General features: G+C 40.0%; 1 protein-coding gene and 1 long non-coding RNA gene across 2 annotated transcripts in view; one reads left to right on the forward strand and one right to left on the reverse strand.

Annotated features, from left to right (window-relative positions):
- Window positions 1-22,325, reverse strand: part of LOC116788907 — a 41,479-nt gene that overhangs the window by 16,881 nt on the left and 2,273 nt on the right. Inside the window, exons 2-3 of the long non-coding RNA XR_004357796.1 lie at window positions 12,798-12,893; window positions 592-801 (exon numbers count right to left, since the gene is read on the reverse strand). This is a non-coding gene — a long non-coding RNA (uncharacterized LOC116788907). The remainder of the gene's footprint in view (window positions 1-591; window positions 802-12,797; window positions 12,894-22,325) is intronic.
- Window positions 17,368-18,707, forward strand: PTH (parathyroid hormone). The gene is made up of 2 exons (XM_032692128.1): window positions 17,368-17,453; window positions 18,446-18,707. Exons 1-2 carry the CDS (start codon window positions 17,368-17,370, stop codon window positions 18,705-18,707), a joined length of 348 nt encoding a protein of 115 aa, XP_032548019.1.

The raw sequence follows: 22,325 nt of genomic DNA on the forward strand, positions 1-22,325 counted from the left end.
TTTTAATAAACATTCCCAAGTTAACAAACACTCCCAAACAATTACATTACTGTTTGAGATTTGCAATTAACCAATTACCTATGCCTAGCCAGCCCAGAGAAAATGTCATTTTGGCTTGACAAGTCCATCCACACCAGCTATGTTATAGTTAGCTCAAGCTACACTAGCATCAATAAGAGCATCTTCAGAGAGCTTGTTTTTGGGATGTCACCAGGCTTCATTGTGCCTGTTTAATTAAGAAGCTGGATTATGAAGAACTTGACTTGCTTTTGGAGCTTCATAGGTCTGTGCAGATATGCCTTAGATAGACATTTTATGGCATTACAGTCTACTTTATTCAGTGTAGTCCCACTGATAACACAGCAATGCTCAGTGTTTATGAGGATTCCTCTAAATCAGGGGGATGCAGCCCCTGACTCTGCATCCCTTTTATTTTCCACTTCTTGCTCTTTTTTTTTCCCCTGTAGCTCCATTCCCTTCTACCTCTCTCCACACTTAACTAGAGGTAAATTACTATAGGGGACAATTAAAGATGGCCAGCAAAGGACTTTTAAAACCCACAATTATTCTTTTTTGTTTCTTTACATTTACCTTTATTTTTTTCACGTGAGAGTTCCTTTCTTCTCCCGTGTTCCTTCCTCACCCTTCACTTAATTTTACCAGCCTTGTCAGGTCTTGCTCTCTCTCTTCCTGGAGACAGGTGTGTCCCCTTTTCTTGATCATGCACTGTACACGTAGGCAATGGGATGACAAATCTCAAACAACTGCTGCCTTCTCCAGTTGATTCACTGGTTGCAAGAGCTGAAAAAAAAAATAAACTAATGACCTTTCAGTGAAAAAAATGATTTCAATTATTCAGGCTTTTACTTCCATTCTCTGGGATGTCAGTATCTCCTTTTCTGCCATCATGAAGTTTCCCAAGATAAAAAAGGTCCTCATTTTATTATTAAAATGCTTTTTACACTTTGTACTTCTAGTGCTTTCTTAGTGTTTGCTAAGGAGAATAAAATCCAAGAGGTCGGGGGTTACTTTTCCTTTTAGGTTTGTGCCAGGAAATCATATGATCTGCACATGGAACCTCCAGAGGGTTGAATGTGTAGCAGAAGAAATTCTTTACTGTGTGGTGAGGCCCTGGCACAGGTTGCCCAGAGATGTTGTGAATACTCCATCCCTGGAAGTGTTCAGGGCCAGGTTGGATGGGACTCTGAGCAACCTGGTCTGGTGAAAGGTGTCTCTGCCCGTGGCAGGGCATTGGAATTGGATGATATTTAAGGTCCCTTCCAACCCAGGCCATTCTACGATTCCTTAATATTCTAACAATCAAATTATAACCTTGAGGATATATGTGAATCTCCACATAAAAGATACACAAGTAAAATTTTATTCTTATTGGAAACCAAGAAACTGTCAGAATATTTGGTTTCTGTATGCTTTGGTTTTGGGGTTCTGGGTATTTTTTTATACTGGAGGAATTAAGTAGAAAGTGGGAAAATTAACACAGATCAGTGGTTCTTAAACCTTCTACATTGGATCAAATGATATAGTTCAAGTCCTAAAGAAGTGAAAGATAAATGTTTCCAAAAGCTTCTTAATTTCATGCTTTAAAAGCATTTTAAGTTCAATTTCCATGAAAACCATGTGACATTTCTGAATAACTTAACACAGCTTCACAGTGTCTGTTTTCAGACCAAACAGAGCTTTGGAGATGGATGATTTCTGAGGTTAAGATTGTATTACTGATTGTATTACACCAGAGTTATGTATTGCGTAAGATATTGTGTGAGATATTGTGTGAATCACTATTAGTACATCTTCTTGCTACTTATGTCTGATTTATGTCAAATACTTACAAATTCATGGCCTAGTTTCTGTTTGGGTTTTTTTCTGTCTAGAAATCTGTCAGTCTTTGCTCTGCAGCTGATTAGAAATGCTCATATGGCTAATGCATGCTGGTCAGTATTTGTGGCAGTGACATCTAGCTGGGAGGAGAAGTCAGCAGGTAAGGTGGTAACATCCTAAAACATTCTTTCTTAATCTGCAGGAGTTCATCAGTCAACACTCAAATCTAGAAGAGAAATCAGCTACATCAGAGTCCAGATTGAGCCTGACTTCACCAGGATTTCTGCAGGGTTAACTTGGCCCAGTTTCTCTTTGTTATTACAGTGACCATGGAAAGGTTCTGTCATGTCTGGGCTGTATCAGAAGTGTGGGCAGCGGGCTGAGGGAGGTGACTGTGCCCCTCTGCTCTGCTCTGGTGAGACCCCACCTGCAGTGCTGCCTCCAGCTCTGAGGCCCCCAGCACAAGAAGGACATGGACCTGTTTGAGCGAGTCCAGAGGAGGCCACCAAGACAATTCGAGGAATGGAGAACCTCTCCTACAAGGAAAGGCTGGGAGAATTGGGACTGTTCAGCCTGGAGAAGGCTTTTGGGATGACTTAATTGTGGCCTTCCAGTACCTGAAGGGAGCTGACAAGAAAGATGGAGTTGGTCCCTGCCCATGACAGGGGCTTGGACAAGGTATTTAAAAGTCCCTTCCAACCCAGGGCATTCCATGATTCTGTAATTTTATATATATATTACATTCTATATAATTCTATGTATTGTTTGCATAGAAAATTGTTCAGATTTCTTTTTCTCGGGAATTGGCATTTTGGCTGTCTGGTTCTTTCTCACACACGAGAGATTTGCTTCTCAATCACACATTTTTTGTTTCAGCTGCAGAAGCCAACCCTTTCCCTGTGCACCTGCTGATCCCGTGTCCCCAGGAGAGGGCAGTGCTGCTGGGAGCACACGCGTCTGCAGCACTGTGCCTGGAGCCAGTAGGGAACGATCTGTTCACAGCTTTTGACTGTGTAACAGAGAAATGCCTTCAAAATAAAATACAGAGGAAAATGTTTTCTCTATATAGGTATGTTACAACCTATCATGTGCCCTGTAGCACTAAAAACTAGGGGAAAAAAAGTATGTTTAATAGCATACTAATTAGGACCTGGATCACAAAGTGACTTTGCTCAGCTTTCTAATATACTCAAGAATTGAAGACTATCCTTGTCAAGATGATAAGCAAATTTCCCCCCAAGATTCTTACAATTTTTTTTCTTGTTTCCCCAGCAAGTAAACCCCTATCCTTGCTCTCAATACATGGGACACTTGAATCACTTGCTGTGGATGCCATCAAAAAGGCAATGGTAGAAAAGAAGGTCCCCAGACTAAACATCAGTTAAGCACTAAGTTCTACAACTTACCCCTATAAGAGCTGGAGGAAGTCTCACAGAAACCCATGGCCTCCCTAAAATATCACCAACTCTTCAGGGGCACAATTTACAGATCATTTTTTAAAATTTAAACTTGCATGTTTGTGAATAAAACATAAGTCCATTGAGGACATCAGTAAACCAACATCAGATATCAGAATTTAATACAAAACTGGCTTTGCTGAGACTGGGCTTCCTGCTGTACATCCCCACCTCCACAGCAGCTAAAGAACTGTCTGTGCTTGTGAATGCCCGGTTGCCTCTCCAAACAGAAAGCTGGGAGCTGGGGAATTTGATCTGTAGGCCAAATTCTCCTTTTGAGATCACTGGCATAAGTGAAGGAAGAACATTCCCCAGCAAGAATGTTAGGCTTGTGGGAGCAGTGCTCTCAGGGAAACCTTACGTGTACCAAGAAAAGAAAAGAAAGAAGCATCCCAGCAGTGCGGTTTCAAGAACCAGTTGGGAAAATTTGGTCCATCTAATTTACACTGAAGGAAGCCACTGCCACTGAAGTCTTGAAAGTGTTGTCACAGCTGTTTTGTGTCAGAAAACAAAAATATTGAATATGTTGTGCTCTGTGTGCATACACAGAGGGAACAGAAAGGCATTATGAAGTCCTGCTTCTCCTTGTTGTGTGTGATATAGACAGTGTGATAAGTTCAAATGACGCCTCTTCCCACATAGTGTTTTGTACTTTCTATTTGTTTTTCTGGTTTCTGATACAGATATCTGAAGAAATCAATGAGATGTACAGATATAATGGTAAGATGAGCCAAGAAAAATGCATGCTAGGCAAGGAATGACCTTTGTGATACCTCCACCTCAGCAGATCCGCCCTTGATTACAAATATTCATGACTAATGGTATTGTTTTAATTATAATGGAACACTTATTGTTGAGATATTGCAAATGCATCTGATTTTCAAAAGCTTTTGTATTTGAATGTTTTGCCAGTTCTTGCTGAAACTCCTTAAGCAGCAATAATTTCCTATGAAATTTGCCAAAGCCAACTCATAGCCAAGATATTGCCTGATAAAAATCCTAAATGAAGTAAACTACATTGATTAAAAAACTATTTAAATGCATAAGGGTTCTTTACTTTCATGTAAGTACTTTTTCAGTATCTGGATTCCTTTCCTGATTAAAACAGAAAGTGAGGGGAAAAAATCCTTGTGGGAAACTTATGCTTCAGTGGATGAGAGCTCTTGACATGTGTTGTTCTTAGCAATAGAGAAATTTCTAAACCAGGTCAAACTCAAGATCCATCTTCTCTTCTTTATCTACTACATTTTAGCATTTTCAAATAATTCTGGGAGATAAGCGAGGCAGGACCTTCTTTATTTATGTCATTTACTCCTGCAATTTTTTTTCCCTTTTAATTATTAAGGCAATCAATGTACCTAAATAAATCTTGCTGTTGTATAACAAACCTGCTCACCCTAAAAGTCTTTTTCAAAGACTGATACAACTGGTTCACTATCCTCTGGAACAGAGGCTGTTTCTATTGAATGTTTTACTTAGTGTAAACAAAACTAAATACTGAAGATCTTTTACCTACCTTACATAACTTCTTTCTTCCTCTAGTTACTATATCACTTGGCTTGTAAATTAGTGGCATTTGAAACGCCTAGTTCAGCTTCCTTTGTACAGCTAAAAATTATTTTCAATCAACATCTCTATATATATCTTTAAATATTACTGTCTTTTCCCCCTTGCTTTCTATTTTGCATATGAAGCTGCTCTGTAACTACCTCAGCTTATAATCCTTTAAAAAAAAAAAACAAATTGCTGCAGAGACATGGTGGAAACTGTGATCTGAGTTGTCTGCATGTCTGGCATATATTTTTTCCTTTGCTTCAAGAAGGATGATCCTGGAAACTACAGGTCAATCAACCTCACTGTTATCCCTGTACAGTCACAGCATGGGCTGGACTAACCCCTTGCAGTAGTGAAGGCTGGGGGCTGACTGGTAAGAGAGTCTTGCTGGGGGGCACCAGGCTAAGCCTGACTGAGCAGTGTGCCCTGGCAGCAGACTGGGCTCTGTCCACTGCAGCACAACCAGCAGGCTGGGAGAAGTGCTTATCCTCTCTTACTTAGCACACACTGGGCTGCACTTGGAATGCTGTGTCCAGTTTGGGGGCCCCCAGCACAGAAAAGATGATCGAGTTGAGCAAATCCAGCAGAGGACAACTATGAGAGCCCAGGGGCTGACACTGTTGTCCTATGAAAAGAAGCTGAGAAAAGCTTATTCAGCCTGGAAAAGACTCAGGAGGGCTCAATAACAGCCTTCTGTACCTAGGAGGAGGATACCAAGAAGACAGAGCCAGGCTTTTTGCCAAGGTACATCGTGAAAGAGCAAGAGAAAATGGCCACAACTAGAAATATATGAGATTCTGACTAAGGAAAAAAATTTTCCCCTTAAAGGTAATTAAACACTAAAACAAGTGTCCCAGAGAGCTTGTGGGATCTTTGTCCTTGCAGATTTTCAAGACCCAACAGGATAAAGCCCCCAGCATCCTGGTCTGAATTAGTTGTTGACCCTGCTTCAAAGCAGGTATTTGTACTACAGGACACCTGAAAATCTAAATGATTCTGTGAAACATGAGGCAGTTGAAAGCCTCTTCTTTTAAAGATGTTCTCTTCTGAACACTGAGAAATTTGAACAGCCCTCTGTTTTTTTCGTGGTCTGTACTCAAAAAAATGCAAGGTATTTCTCTGAAAATGCAAAATATTGATGTGATATCATCACGTGATTAGTCTAATGCTATTTACAATGCAGCCACAGAAGCTGAGTGACTTGTTAACACCTGTGTTTCCCCATCACAGAAGGACTAGGATGTAAGTAAATGCCTGTAACAAAGTATTTATCATACTTGTGCAGTGAGATAACACAGAGAAGTGTTTTATTACATGGAGGTGGGATTGGCACCAGCAATAACAGCTGTTAGTGTGAGGCTCCCCAGAAATCCAAAAAAATTACAGTCATTCCATTCAGTGTTCATAGTTTTGCAAAGAGCTTTTACTTCATGCTTCAAAAGAACAGAGCTATAAATTAAGGAGAATGATATGTATTTGTATCTATTCAGAAATATGGTATGTAGTGTGCCACAGGACTGATTATAAACCAGGAATAAAAACTGAGGAGAGAACCACAATAGAGATGGATAAAATAGTGAAGGCTGATGGAAAGAAAACAAGTATATCTGGAGCACACAAAACATGGACACATGTAGAGTGAAAAGCCAGTAACACGCGAAAAGCTTTAAAATCCAGCCTGAAGATTTTGTGTCATTCCTCTGTGAAGATCAATACAAGGAAGACAAGTTGGGATTGCAACCCTAGGAGAGTGGGAAATATGTGCCTCTTGCAGGTGTCAGGTCACTTGTGCCAAAGAGCTTGTAAACATTACATAATAGAGCAGTAATGGAGTGGTAGCCCCGTGGCCTGCTCTGCCACCTGGAATGCAGGAATTCTCATACCAAACGAGTTCAGCTTCTGGTCTCTGCAGCCAGGACATTATGGGAAGGTATCTCCACTTAAAGGCAGTGATGCAGGGGCCTTTGGGTAATATTTCCTGTTATTCTAGGTAGATTTCAGCTTTGAGATTTGTGGACATAGTTTTTCCTCTTTCTGTTTCCTCATCAGTGAAATGTGTAAAGTAATTCTTCCCTCAAAGATGGTATGAGAAGAACCACGAGCAAGAGACCTGTTCAGGCATTAGTGATAATACAGCTGTAGAGTACCCTTTCCTGGAAGGATACTATTCCTCTAAGTATATCCTTAGTGTGATGAGGTCATATTTGAGCATGTGTGTCTTCAGCCCTGGCCATTCCAATGCAATGCCCTCTCTTTACATTATTAGGCTGCATGGCCACTGTAGCAGGGACACATGGGATCGCTCAGCTTGAGAAGGCAGTCACTGGACATACATTTGCATGGATTAAGGACTCCTGTGGTGTTCTGTTTGCAAGTGCTTCCAATACACAGCTTCACTGTAGAAGGCCCTTGGAGTTTTAGAGAGTTAGAATTTGATCCCAGAATGGCTTTTCCACTTAGCATACACCAGGTCCAGATTTGTGTACAGTGGCTCCTTTAAGGACAGATTTCAGAATCCCAGAATTAAATCTTTCCTTTAGTGTACAACGCTTCTTAAATACTAATGGTTTCCAGAGGAAGAAACACTTCTCTGGCTTCTGTTGCAACCTTAAGTTCAAGGACAGCCTTGTAAATGTGCATCCTTCAGTTTGAGTATAACTCAGCCAAGTGCATCCAGCCTAGTGCATCAAAATATGCCTTTTTGACCCTAACTAATTTCACTTTAAATCAGTGTTCTCGTCTGATATTTCAGGCCCGCTCTTGTTTTTAAATGTACTTTAACAAATATCTGCAAAGTCCAAACCCTCAGATGCTGAAAATTAGCATTGCTAATGTCAACTGAACAGCTGCTGAATGTAAACCAGAGGGGATGCACCGATTTCACAGCGGTGTGCGAAGAACCCGATTTGCAGAGTGAACGAGCGTGTTCAGAGAACAGAGTTATGCAATTCATCTATTCTGGGGATTAGCCATTCCCAAGGTTCTGAAAAAGGTAACTGGGTTGGGCTATTTATAGAGTCTGTTCCTACAGTTACAGCACAGATGCAGCACGGAACGGAACCAGTCAGCTCGAGCCACCTCCTCTGTGCACCTTGGAGAATTTGTACTCTCACAGATGTTTATACATGTCTCAGATACAATGAGATTTAGGTGAATTTATACTCTCAGAAATGTTTATACATCTCTCAGATACAATGGGATGCTACTGTCGCCTCAGCATCTGTTTGCACATTAGTATGCCCTATTTCCTATTAGCTTCTGACAATGCCTTTGGTTTTCAGGTCATTTGTATTACAGAGATACAGAGAGACTCTTTTTGAAGGGGTTTCCTTATGCATAAGGGAAGAGAAAGGGCATTAATCTTGGGAAAACTAATGCAATAATTGCCTAAATTATTCTGCTTTTTAATTTCACAAGGCTGCTAGGGATGGTGACTTAGAATCCTTCATTTACATGATTCTCTGTTTCTAAGATGCATTTGTAGGATCACTGTAATCAAAATTACAAAGCCCATTGTTACTCCTGCAGGATGATAATTGTGCATAAGAATCAATGAAAAACTACAACCTGTACTCACAATCCTGAGGTCATGCAGAATTGTACAGCTTACAGGAAGAGAAGGAACAGTTTATAGAAGGATAGCACAGGTTTGGGCTGCTTCTTATAGATTCTGCTTTTTATATATGAATATTTGTGTATATATAGTAATTTTTATCTTTTCTTGAATATTGAAAGAATATTTGTTAGGGTAGTGAGCAGTAAGAAGAGGGCAGAGGAGACAATAGGAGGAATGGGGAAAAGCCTATTCCTAATAGATGAATTACCAAGAAAAAAATCAAGTTAGGGACAAGATTCTATAGGGATGATCATTTTAATAGGGACTAGGAACCATGGAAAATGAAGTGATTGCTTAGGCAGAATTGGCTAATTTTTACCTTCACTAGTCTATCCCATGAGATGGGGAGATCCCAACGTAAAACAAGGAGTAACAGAAAATGAGGGCAGAAATATCAGGTTGGGTCCCTCACTACTCAGCATTCTATATTGCCATTCATGGACAGTGCAAGATAAGCAAATTTTGGTTTGTTTGTGTCCCAGTCCAAACTGCATAGATTAAAATGACAGCGTGCAGTGCATGGAAGTGGTGATCTAGGCCTTTCATAAAAAGCACAGAAAATTAAAATGAAGAGCCTGAATATGGAAGAAGAGACACAGCCTATGAATCGATTTCAGTGGAGGCTAAGGAAAGAACTAAACACTTTAAGATGAAAAATTTAAAAATGAGATAATCTGTATAGCTTTCTAAGAGATGAGACTTACACATGTAAGTGTATAAGAGACCCACTGATGGTTATGATCTATTGAATCAACCAAAACTCCCACTACAGGTAATAATTCTGCTCTCCTCCAGTGAAGATCACAGTACAAAAGGCCAGGGGTGATGATCTGTAGAGCCAAACTCCAGCTTTTTCTTTTGAATCTCATGGACCCAACATAGAAACTGAAACATGGAGAAACAGGGAAACAAGAGCACATTAACTGTTAAGCACTGAGACCCACAGAGCTGCACTGCAAAGTGCATTTTCTCACAGACTACCCTGTCCAATCCAACCAGAGAACTGAATGAAGCAGAAAGCAGCACAGGGAGTGACTGGTACTCAAAATGCATACAAGGTGCTGGACTTCTCAGTGAACTAGAATTCTGAGAATTACTGTAAGATTTTCATGTTAGCACTGATGTTTCAGGAGATTCTAGGAAGAAAAATGAGTTTTGAGAAAATTACTGGTCGACACAGAAGGATTTAAAACATGCATATAATGCAAATAAAGTGCATGTGCTAAAAATGAAGAAAATCATTAATTCAAGAATTTGATTTTGACAAGTATTAGTAATCTAGGTAATAATTTAGTGAAAAGGATGGATTAAATAAAGCAGGGAAAATACAGAAAAAGTGTTATCCCTCTAGAAAATAATATAAATATACATTCAAATACATCAAGAGTTTCTTGAAGAAACTTCAGATCAAAATATTCAACTATGGAGTTAATCTTTAATAAGTGTTTGTCTAGACATTTTCATTTAAAGGGGTTTATTTTGGGGACAAGGTCTTTAATGTATAACATAAAACATTTCATTTGCTGTAATTCATAGCTCAAGTAATGAAAAGCTTCATGTAAAATACAACATATTTTTCATCCTTAGTATCACCACTATTAGAGGGTCTGCAACATGTTTACATAGCATCTAGTACAATATTTTCTTTCAAAACCCAAACCATCATTTACACCAGTTCTGTATGTTTTAAAGTTTTTCAGCTGACTAGGGACTAAGATTTTTACAGGACAGTCACTGGATTGAAGGAAAGGTCTAAAATATCATCATTAATTTGTGAACTGTACTCGTCATTGCCATGAGATTTCATCAAGCTCCAGATTGCTTACTTGGTTGCTATCTGCTTATCTGCAGTGGCTGCAGAAAATATGGGAATATGAACTTGAAATGTCTTTCCAGTAGAAAGGACAGAAAAATACGTGGCTACCTGCATAAAACATGCAGACCTTCATTGTTTCATCCTGCATCATCCCGAGTCTCCATGGTTATTTTATGCAGAGCTAGCACTTTCATTCTCACAATGGTTTTGTTAGGTCAAACCTAACATTTGCAGATATCCTCTGCTCCTAATATTTAATCACTCAAACCTTTTCTAGTAGGTGTCTTAAATGTTCTTAAAAAGATGATTTTACAGAATGTGCACATATGTGCAGAGATACGCTGAAGAGAGGGTTCCCAGATCCTGAAGTCTGGAGTGAAGAGCTTCAGGCTGGAAGAGGAATGGGAGTGGATTTTAGACTCACTCCTGTTTCAGTATTAGATGCATTTTCCTGGGATTGCTTGTGCTCTCAAAATCAGTCTCCTTGTGTGGCTTGTCAGGGATGCCACACTGGTTTTAAGGATGACAAAAAAGGGGCACGAGCCCTTGTTACAGCTCCCACTGCCCTACACATCACTGAGAGGGAAAGCAAGCCTGCACAAAGCTTTTAGAGCCAGTAACAGCCAACAAACATTCTGGCCTGTATATGACTATATATAAGTGTGTGAATACATCCATGCATCATTCAGTTTGGTATGGATCCCAAAAGTCCTATCATCCAACAGCAGTTTTCAGTACTGTACCAGCTTCCTATATAGTGGGAAAGGTCATAAAGTACCCTGTTGTTCATTACAGCACTGAATTCAGCAGAGCTTTGACAGACTGGTGTTTGTGGCATGAGGGCTAAGTGATCACTGACTGTAAAATAATTTCCCAGAGATTTTAAATCCAAAGCAAAACTTATATACTTTCATACACAATTCCATAAATACTTACATATTCAGTTAATGATTCACTAACAGAACTTTAAAAATATGCCAATATGTACTTGTTGAAACTAACCATGGCTTTTCTTATTGTTCAGGATGCACAAGAGCATTTTTGTTACTGACCACTGAAATATGTGTCTGCAGAGAAACAGAGGTAGCTCATCTTCATGACTTCCCTTAACAGCCATTTTAGCATTCCTCCAGGCTGCTCTGGGCTGTTTCACCAAGCTTCGGATTCTTCTCATGAGAGAGAGATGAGGTAAGCAGGACTCTCCATTTGGTCTTCAAAACAGCCATGTAATGCTATGTGAAATTCAATGCAGCCATGGTATAGGGTGGCATGCAGAGAGCAAGCACTCATGCATTCCTGATCATGTCATCAAAGCCTGGCATGTCCATGACAGGTCAATAGAGAAATTCTGTGACAAACTGCACAGCTCTGTTAGATAACATGGCTAAGTTACACTGGGAGCAAAAGTGAGTGGCCATTCACACATTCTATATGTTTTATTCAACTAGTGAAAGCTCTAGAAATAATCTGGATCACAATTATTGTGACAGTGTTCAGTCTATCCCCCAGGAAAGCAAGTGAACTTAAAGTCAGATGGGACTAGACTGGGACTAGAATCTACCAGTTTCTGTTCTCTCTCTGATCTTTTCCTCAGTGATGTTTGCATTTAACCTGTCTTTGTCTAAATGGCAACAACCTAGAAACAAACATCATCAGTACATACTTTACTCAGAAAAATAACAGGGAGGTTCAGGAACATTGTGATTCTCAGATGAAAGACTTTAGGTACCTGGAGAAAAAACATACTGGCAAGCAATTATTTCCAAATGCACCGTTGCCAGCAGCTGCTAAAAGCACGCTGTATGAAGCAGATTGGACACAAGCCAGAACTGTGATAGGCAATCTTTTGATTTTCACAGAAGCCTCTGTGCTGTTTTTTATCTGGCATGTGGTTGAAGCTTCATCTAGCTGCATGAACCCACAAAGCACCTGAAGATACCCAACACTGCTTACATAAATTACCGAGCACGCTGCTGCGGTATTTGAAAAGCCACGACTCTCGTCAATCAAACGAGGTCCCGAAGAGTTTACTGACTGTCACTTTGGCTTTTCATTGTGTCAAGGGAGAAACATTCCTTGGACACATTTAGAAAAGTTGCCTCACCAGTCATCCAGTGTGTCACCAATGACTTACTAGTGCTCCCCCAGCCACAGCCGCAGTCAGAAAGCATTTTATCTGGAACCACCCACTGGAGCAAGCAACGGGGAAAAAGCCTCCTTTTGTAAATAGCACTGCAATAATCTGACTGCAGCACTGAAGCCTCAAATCTAGAGGATGAAGAATCCTGTAGGAATACACCAGATTACATAATTAATTTGTGAAAATCTGCTTTGGTCATTTAAGGCTATAATTCTAGACAGTTTTGTGTCCTCGAACCATATTCCAGTAATGTACCTCAGGATTTGTTTAATTTGCAGGTGCAGTATAATATTTTCCCCTGACAAAATGAATAGAATATACACGAAAGTACACACAAAATTCAGAATTTTTACAATATGGTCATTGCTCACCTACCTGGCTGTAAAACCTGTCTAATTGCTCTCCCCTTGTTTTCAACCCTGGAGTCTGGTTGCATTCAATGGCACAACTTCAACGTCAGTGGCACGCCACCTGCAAGCAAAGCAACACGGGTTTTTTTCATGCCCAGTTGATTCAGGTATCTGTACAATCTATAAGGGAAGGTCAGGGAAGGGTAGTTTTCTGGCTGATTAAGAAAAGATCCTCTCAGAGGAAAAGGCTGTGGTCAGCTCTTCCCTCCCACACCATGATTCCAGCATCCAGTTCTTCAGGCCTCTCCGTCATCCTCAGAAGTACCATGCCCTTGCTGGGTGTCTATAATGCCTCGTGGCACAGAGAGGCCTTTGCTGTAATAAACTCTGAAGTTTATAGCTATATTGAAAATTGTTATATTGTCTCATTTCCAGTATAGCATTCCATGGGTTTAGGTGATGCTAGAAGAGGACACCTGATCCAAGCTTAGATCCTGCCTGAGAAAGTTTGATGGTGTACATAGAGAAGTAGTCACACATTTGAACTACAATCTTTTAACATTATTGTACTTCAGCCTAAGTCTCATCAAAAGTTACCTCTTCCAAAGGCAAAGAAATGTCAGTATTGACAAAGCAGCATCTACACCAGTAGTTTGCAATCAGCTTCTGAATTGGTTGCCTTTGTCTGGTAGGTTACTGAAACATTTGGTGGTTTATATTCTCCTGACTGCTCTGTTCGGTCTTACCCACTGAGGCTCATTCTCAGCCTGCTGCTTTCAGGATATGGAAACTCAGAATCCACTGTGTTTTCCCTCTTCTTACTCCAAGGGGAGTAAAAGTTGTCTTCTGTAGGTCAGTCCTCATTTGTAGGCACTAAAAGTTCCTAAGAAACTGCAGGATTTTCCATATTTTGCCTTTGTATTTGTGTGCAAGGTCCTATACCTACAAAGGATCATGAAATGCCTTTTAATTGAGGGGATAATGTTTATTTTTTCTTTCTTTTTCATGGTAGTGTCTATAAATTTGGGTAGTCTTAGGCCTCCTACTGAACAGCAGTTCAGAAGTTGTTAGCCCTGGTTTCCTGGGTTCAGCTCTTCTATTAAGTAGTCCCCAAAAGAGATACGAATTTTTAAAAGGATGCTTAAGAAAGAGAAAAAATTGAATCTGAACATGAATCATCATCTGCCTGAAACATTAAAAGAGCTCAATGCTATTTTCAGCTCACCATTAAACAGTGGATACAGTGTCCAAACAGAAGTGTACACAACTAAAATATTTGGCAAATAAAATACCTTCACTTGGTCCACTATCTGTCATTTACACATTTGATATGCCAAGGTTAGCAAACATGGATGAAATTGGGCAAGTTACTAGCAGCTGTATTTTCAAATAACATAATTTCTAGACACCAGGGATAATAATCCAAATCAAAATAAGTTACTTTTTTTCCCCCTGCATATACAGCCATGCAAATTTTGAGCTGCAATGTGAAGTTTCTTTAATTGCCAACACAGTTTTTATTTTTTACATATAATGGGGCCCATATTTAATGTTTTTTAATTTTTACATCCCCACTCATCCGAGGCAAACTGCTTTTTTTTTTTTTAAGTATCAAGTGAAGCCATCTTTGTTCGAGATTTTAGGTACCACCTGTCACTACCTTTGAATAAAAATGACAATAAAAAGAAATCAGAGCTGCAAATAAACCAGCTAAAATTACATCTTGTTTAAGGGCATCCATACTGACACACCACAGGTTGTCTGAAGTCAGGATTCTCAATTACAACATCATGCTCTGGTGTTTCCTCTGTATTAGTTTTATTCAAAGCTCCAGCCTGGGGTCTCTACCAGATTTACTTGGGTGCTGCAGGGGGCCCAACTGCAACTCAGAGAGTAACACGGGCAACTCAAGTCTGCTAACACTCCTTTTGCAATTGCTGCTAATGGTTTATTGCCAGCTTTTGCTACCAGTTGTTGCCAGTTTATGAGAAATCATGATTTTTTGTTCTGTATACAGACACTGGATTTTCTAACCCTTGTCCTTTAGTTCAGGCTTTGCCATCCCACGCTAAAGGTTCCATAGGAATGCCAGGCCTCTGTAAAAAAACCTGCCTTGAGGGTTTTGCTAAAGGTTTCACACATATTGTGGTAAAATCTAAAACGTGGAGCTTTTCATTGCCACTTTCAAATCCTTTCCTGCTATGCCATGTCCATTTTTATTCACATTATAACTATGAATATACCTTTGTAATAATTTAGTCACATTTTTGCCTTCAGGTTAGTATCCCTGGTGGTCACAAGAGATAAAAATCTAATAAAACATATTCCCATAGAGCCCCTGCATTTGTGTGTAGGGGGAAAGGGTATTGACACCTGACAGTATAATGCTGGAGACCATCTTTACCCTGTTTTCTTGAACTTGTCTAAGTGAATGACTTCATTACTTCTCAGTTATTCACTTTTCTATTTACTAAGGGAACCATGAGATCTCCAGAGCTTTTTTGGAGTTCCCTTCCTTTTCCCATGAGAACAACATCTACGCAAAGCGGTATTATAAAGTGTATTTTTTTATCTCTTTATGAAATACCAGGGGAATATAAAATAAACATAAAGCATTCGTGGTAGAAGCAATAATATCTTCCAAATTGTGTGTTAAAATGTGCAGATGCAAACTGGCTTTTGTTTGTGGGGTTTTGTTGTTTTTTTTTTTTTTCTGGAAAAATACACTGGAACTCAGAAGAAGCGCCTAATATAGGAAAAACATCTTGCAGCCAAAAATAATCTTTCTTCATGCATATGGGAAAGTACCTCTGATTTACACATTTCCCTTCTTGGAACGTAGGCAGACCTCTATAACTCTTTTCCTAGATTTATAAAGTACTAATTTGTATCACAGCTGCTTCAAATGCCTTCATTCTACCTGGCACGTTTGAGGTGTTCAGGGATATTCACAGGGGCAGGTGGAACAGATCATTTGAACAACTTTTCAGTGGCACCAGCTTCTTTTTAAAAAGAGGATCCTCTATCATTCTTGGGGCTTCTGCTCCTCTCCAGTGTATTCTTTTACAAAGAAACCTTCTAGCTGGCCTGAAGTGACTTTTCTTATTTCCCAAGAGCATTACAGATCTTAGCTTTTCAATATTTTGTTTTAATTCTGCATTTGTAGATCACTGACCTTGCAGCCCCATTTACCTTCTTCACAGCTACCCAGGACTTTCTTTTTGCTGAGACCTCTTTCCCTGTAAATGCTAAATTAACAAAAGCATCCGAGGGTGGGTACATGAGGGTCAGGAGGAGGGTGTGTGTCGAGAGAGTGACATCAACTGAGACAATAAAAGGGCTTCCAAGTTACTTAGAAGCTCTATTTTAAAGTTACATTTAAGGGGTCCACTAAGCCAATTCAGTAGTCTTTAAATATACTCGACATCAAGAGACAGTCATCTGCTGACATACCCAAACCAGAAATCTCTTTAACATTCTGTCTGGTAAGTACACTCTACTTTTTCTTTCCAAGTTCTCTGGAAGACTTATTTAGAATATTTTATCATTGATTCTTTATTCATAAGGAATATCTTAATTCATATCTTAAAAAAAGGTGAGTGTTTGTCAAATCAAAGTGTTATATTATCTGAACCAAATCTGTGAAATGAAAAAATCTGAGGCGGTGAGTTAGAAATAACTTGAAGTGAATTCATATCCTGAATTTATAATATTGGGTTAGATGGACTGCCAGGACCACAATCATACTGTCATGTAAGAGACCATGCTATAAATGCTTTTCTGACCTGGAGTAAAGCTGCAGAACCTATTGCAAAAATGGTACTGTGGAGTTTTGTATTTCTTAAGTTTCAGTTATTCTGTATCAAGTTTCTTAAGCTATAACAAAAAGATGCATTTTCTGACTGCCAATACTGAAAATCCAAACTGGAAACTGATACTGGAACTCTGTCATTTCTGCCTGTTGTAGCATCATCAGCAATAAATATTTTCCAAATATATTTCAAATGGCAGTTCTGCTGATGATGTGCAAATCAGAGGGGAATTCATACTGGCAATGCAGGATTATCCCTGAAAAAAATGAGGGGCTAAATTCTGATTTCTCTTATGCAACTAAACAGGGAATGACAGAACTCAGTAGAGTTATGCCTCTCTGCAAAATTGTCAAGTTTCAGCCTCTTCATTCTAAAGAATATGCAAAAGAAATAGATAAAATAACAGAAGGTTTTACTTGCATAGTTATATAAAAGTATTCCACAAGGCTATAAAGTAGTAATAATAGTAGTAGCAGTAATAATATTAGAAGAACATGGTGCTTTTCACCCAGTTATGCAAGAGACAGGCACCTAGAGGATGATGATGATGCTGACTGATGATGATCATGATGGAGGGCATCTAAGGCTGAACAGAGTTTATAGAGTTGCTTAGGAGGTAAGTTGCTAACAAAATTAGGGTTGGAACTAAATTCTTCATTTGCATTCCTAACCCATTTCACAAAAAAGCTATTTTTTTCAAAAACGATGTCTTTCTTTGGATTTGAGAGAAATTACTCGAGACACAGATTTACACACGTATTCATTTCTACCTTTGCAGACAAAATGACTTCTATAAAAACCCTGGCCCGGACTGCAATCCTCTTATACACCATCTGCTTTCTTACAAACTCTGATGGGAGACCAATGGTGTAAGTACATTGTTTTACACAGGAGGGCTTTGGCTGTTCTTTAAGTCTTCTCTTAGGAATATCACTGGGTGAGCTGCATCCCTTGGGGGTCCACACAGGAAGGCATCTTTTGTACTGGGTGAGGTTCTAGCTGGAACTCAGACACCGACATCAACCAGTTGAGACTCAAATCCACAGGGAATCATTTTTCCTTAGCTCTGATGACCACAGAAAACTACCACTGAATAAATGCCATAGTTTGGTTGATCTAATTGACCTAATATCATATAAGCCCTAAGCTGATTTACAACAGCTAAAATAAATGACAAATACACAGTCAAACAGGATTGTCACAAACCGTAACTATTCCCATTTTTTATGCCTTCTCACTAATATTTCACCATCCACCCTCCCTCTCTTCTCCAGGTAACAAACCAAGCAAAATCTGTTTTTCAAAAGATCCAGTCAAATTGATTTGACTTTCACTTGTTCAAACACAAATTCTAGTTACTTTGTTTCCTTTTGTGGGCTTTTTGCAATTAGTGATTCAGAATAGAATTTGTTACCATCCTACTGGTACCATGACAGATATTAATGCTATGACTGAATATTTGGGTGGGAGGTTTTGATTTACTGGACTCTTTAATCATGCTCTTATTTTACCTTCTGCTTCTCTCATTCTAAGCCACTCGACTGATTCTCTCACCACCCCTTGACTGAAAAAAATAGCATATAAACCAAAATTTTCAGCCATTATGCTTAGGTGGCAACTAGGCTTGCTAACCACATTTTAAATAAAATTTAAAAATTCCCCAGAAAAATGCCCAGACACCCGCAAACTGGGGAGTCAGGAACAACATTTTTCTGTCCCTTACAAATCAGAGAGGCAGCTTCTACAGCTCTGCACTGTGGTACCTCACGAAAGTCCCCAAACCCAGGTCTTTGAGCGAGGATCTGGAATTCAAGAAGGGCCACCACGAGTCTCTCTTTCTCTTTGCTCTTCTTTCCTGCAGGAAAAGATCAGTGAGCGAGATGCAGCTGATGCACAACCTCGGGGAGCACCGACACGCCGTGGAGAGACAGGACTGGCTCCAGATGAAGCTGCAGGACGTGCACAGCGCCCTGGAGGACGCCCGGACCCAGAGGCCTCGCAACAAGGACGACATTGTCCTGGGCCGGAGGCTGCTCCCCGAGCACCTGCGGGCAGCAATGCAGAAGAAATCCGTGGATCTGGACAAAGCTTACATGGATGTCCTCTTTAAAACAAAGCCATAAGGAAAAAGGCCAGAGCACTGTGTCTGTCCACGTGAGCACGTGTCTGTATATCACTGATCCAGTAGGGCATTTCGTTGTTATTTATTCAAGCTGCGGTAAGGGTTGAAGGCTCCGCTCAAGGCTGAGTTAGACATCTCACAACCGAATAATAAAATGTATTTACAGTCTACCCAGGACCATTGCTGCTGATTTCTGGGTATCTTTTGGCTAATGTATCTTATAAACTGCCAGCGTAAAAGACAGAAAGAAGCTCAAAACAGTAAGAAAGTTGAAAAATCATTTAAGACCTGTTCTACAACTCTTACATGGGCAGCATTTGTAGGTAATCACTAGGGCTGCTTGTGGTGTTAACCAGCAGTGAATAAAGTCAGTGGAGTCTGTCTCTAGAATAGGGCACCCTTTTGCCTAGGGTTAAATTCTGTTTGACTTTGTACTAATGAAAATACGTAAACTTAAACCCACTTTGATTTTCAGAAGGAGGCCTAAAATCAGATGAACATTAATTACATAGCAAAAGCTGCACGATAATAACTCAGGATTAAAGAGTGCAAACATAAAATAAAATAAAGTAGGAAGACAAAGCTTAAAAGTAGAATGGGATAAAATTAAAAACAAAATATGAGATATGAAGGTTTAATTTTGCAAAATACTGAATCGAAGGGAAGGTTTGATTACCTTCCTCTCCTCCAAAAAATTACAACCTATAATTAACTGCAGAAACAGTGGGAGCAGAGATGGTAGCAGGTATGTAAGCACAGCCCTAACTATAGAACCAGGAAATGATTCCATACCAGACAATTACAACTGAAACAAAAATCTTACAATATAAATTTTTTTTGCCCCTCATTTTCTCTATAAACTATATATCTCTGAATTCCTGTATGATGTGTTAGGCCTCATGTGTAAGTCATTTTTGTTTGTGAGAGCAGTGGCTCCCATAAATAAAATCACTCATTTCCATATGCAATTTTTTTGTAGAATTAGGATCTCAGGTTTCCAAGTCTCCAAAAGGAGAAACATTAACATGCAGAAATCACGCTGGGAGAGGAACCATGACCTCTAATACATTCAAACCCTAAGCAAGGCTCAGAAAGAAATGGATGGGGAAAAAAATCAATTACGACAGTAATATAAAAAGCAGCAACTACAAAATTATTTTGCACGGCATAGGCACAGATGTGTTTAGGATCCTCAGTGAGTTCTGAAGAATCAGGAAGTTTTCTCAGCAGGAAGAATGGTGGGTCCCTCCAAACCTGCTGGAGCTCAAACCCAGTTGAGTTGCTGCTCTGAGCCGAAGTGGCCGCGTTTATGTTCCCGTGTTGATCCTGATTTGTTTGTTTGATGTCTAGCACGCCTTGGGGAGCCCGGTAAAAAACCTCCTCAATCATTACACACATAAATTCAATCTGCTGAAGGCTAGAGACTTGTAACTAGTGAGCTGTAGTTCATCATCTTGGCTGTACCTCTATCAATGTAAAGGCCCCTGGAGCTACGAGCAGATGGGGTGTCCGGGCAAGGGCTCCCTGCCACTTGTCTGGTTGTAGAATCGAGGCCTTAAAGTGCACTTTCTATTTATTCTTTTATCAGACATCTGTGCTAACTTAAATAAATAAAATTGCATTTTTGTACCTATGTCTCACTTATGTATTACCAAATAAAGTGGACCAAAAGCTCTTGGACATTACATTAAAGCATAATACCTGACTGACCTGTGACTACTCTGATATAATTTAGCATTTGGGACAAGACTATTAAGCCATTTTATTACAGCAATATGAATACAAAAATAATGATGAGAGCAATTTTTATTTTTGCTTTCATCTTTCCTGCACACAAAATCACTCTGGTGGTTAAACAAAAGGTATTTACCAAGCACAAACCTATTCATGTCCCCTTACAATAATGACACGTGCAACAACTACGTAATCTTCAAGATCCAAAATCATAAACTTTTGCATTTTGATCTAAACAAAGAACTCTATTTTCTAAATAACTTATTCTTCCAAATCTTCAGCTCTCCAGTAGACGAAAGATGCTTACACAAATATTTAAACTTTCTGTACACTTACAATATAACTCTTCAGGACTAAAGACAGCACAGTGGCAGATTAATCAGTGCTGGGTAATGCCCACCAGAAATAAGATGTAATTTGAATGAAATTACCTACTAAATATCTAGAAAACAGATTTGATACGGCTTTTCAGCTTAAACCTCTGATCAGTGTAGCAGCAGTTAGAACAGAAAAAGGTTCAGAGTGGGGCAGAGGATGTTATAAAAAATACTTTGATACCAAAAAATTCATCTTCGCCTGGACAAACGTGCAATTTTGGTTGCATGGGGGGATTAAGGGGACTAGAAAGGGGATGGTAAGAAATAACAGGACCACAGAAACACTTACATGTGATAATAAATGGTAATGACAGCAGTCAGAAAAGAAATGAATCAAAAGAGGCACGATAAAGGTATGTCAAGTGAACAGTATGGAGAGATAAATGGTATTGCCTGCCCATCTTTCTGAGAGAACAAGGAAAGAGGCAAAGAACTGAGTTTGCCCATGGCTGAATACGGAGCTTTGAGCCACTGTGAGCCAAAATCTCATCTCCAGGAAATGTCACTGGAGGAGACATTAACATTGCTCTCAGGGATGTTTGAGTTCTCTTCCCACGCTGGAATGTGCCTTAAGTGTGTGCCAGGTTGTGTACTTGCATGCAAACAGTGTAAATCACTAAGTGAGCCAGCACAGACTCAGAGGAGACTTCAGAGCCCCCCTTAGAGTGAGATGAAGTTAAAAAAGTACTGGATCCACAACCCTTCACGTCCTCAGGATCAACCCTCCAAAAATGAGAGGTCTCTAGAAGGCCTCTTTGCTCCCTGAGGGATGTGTTTTCTGTGCACATACTTCCTTTTGAGGGAGGAAACAGAATCACAGTCACAGAATCATCAGGGTTGGAAGGGACCTCATCCAGTCCAACCCCTGCCAAGGCAGAGTCACCCAGAGCAGGTGACACAGGAACGTGTCCAGGTGGGTTCTGAACGTGTCCAGAGAGGGAGACTCCACAATCTCCCTGGGCAGCCTGTTCCAGTGCTCTGCCAGCCTCACTGGAAAGAAGTTCTTCCTTATGTTGAGGTGAGACTTCTTGTGTTTTAGTTTTTGGCCATTGCTCCTCATCCTGTCATTGGGCACCACTGGAAAAAGTCTGGCAACATCCTCTCAGCACCTGCCTTTGAGATTTATATGCATTAAGGAGATCCCTTCTCAGTCTTCTCCAGACTAAACAGGCCCAGCTCCCACAGTCTCTCCTCATAGGAGAGATGTTCCAGACCCCTACTTGTCTTTGTGGCCTCCACTGGACTCTCTCCAGCAGCTCCTTGTCTTTCTTGTGCTGAGGAGCCCAGAACTGGACACCATACTCGAGGTATGGCCACACTAGGGCTGAGCAGAAAGGGAGGATCACCTTGCTTTATCATCTGACAAGGGCTTTTTGCCAAGACCTGTGTGCTCAAAGACCTATCCCATGAAGACACACATCTGTTGTACACACCTGGTTTTTATAAAATTCTCTCACTGAAAAGAAAGATAATCACATCTCTCACTGGTGACTCACTGAAAGAAAAAG

The sequence above is a fragment of the Chiroxiphia lanceolata genome, chromosome 6, assembly GCF_009829145.1.
Source record: "Chiroxiphia lanceolata isolate bChiLan1 chromosome 6, bChiLan1.pri, whole genome shotgun sequence".
In the NCBI taxonomy this organism is placed as follows: domain Eukaryota; kingdom Metazoa; phylum Chordata; class Aves; order Passeriformes; family Pipridae; genus Chiroxiphia; species Chiroxiphia lanceolata.

Coding starts and splice junctions, on each gene's coding strand:
- PTH (XM_032692128.1), top strand. CDS start 17,368: ATGACTTCTATAAAAACCCTGGCCCGGACTGCAATCCTCTTATACACC. Junction 17,454..18,445: donor TCTGATGGGAGACCAATGGT/GTAAGTACATTG, acceptor TCTTTCCTGCAG/GAAAAGATCAGTGAGCGAGA.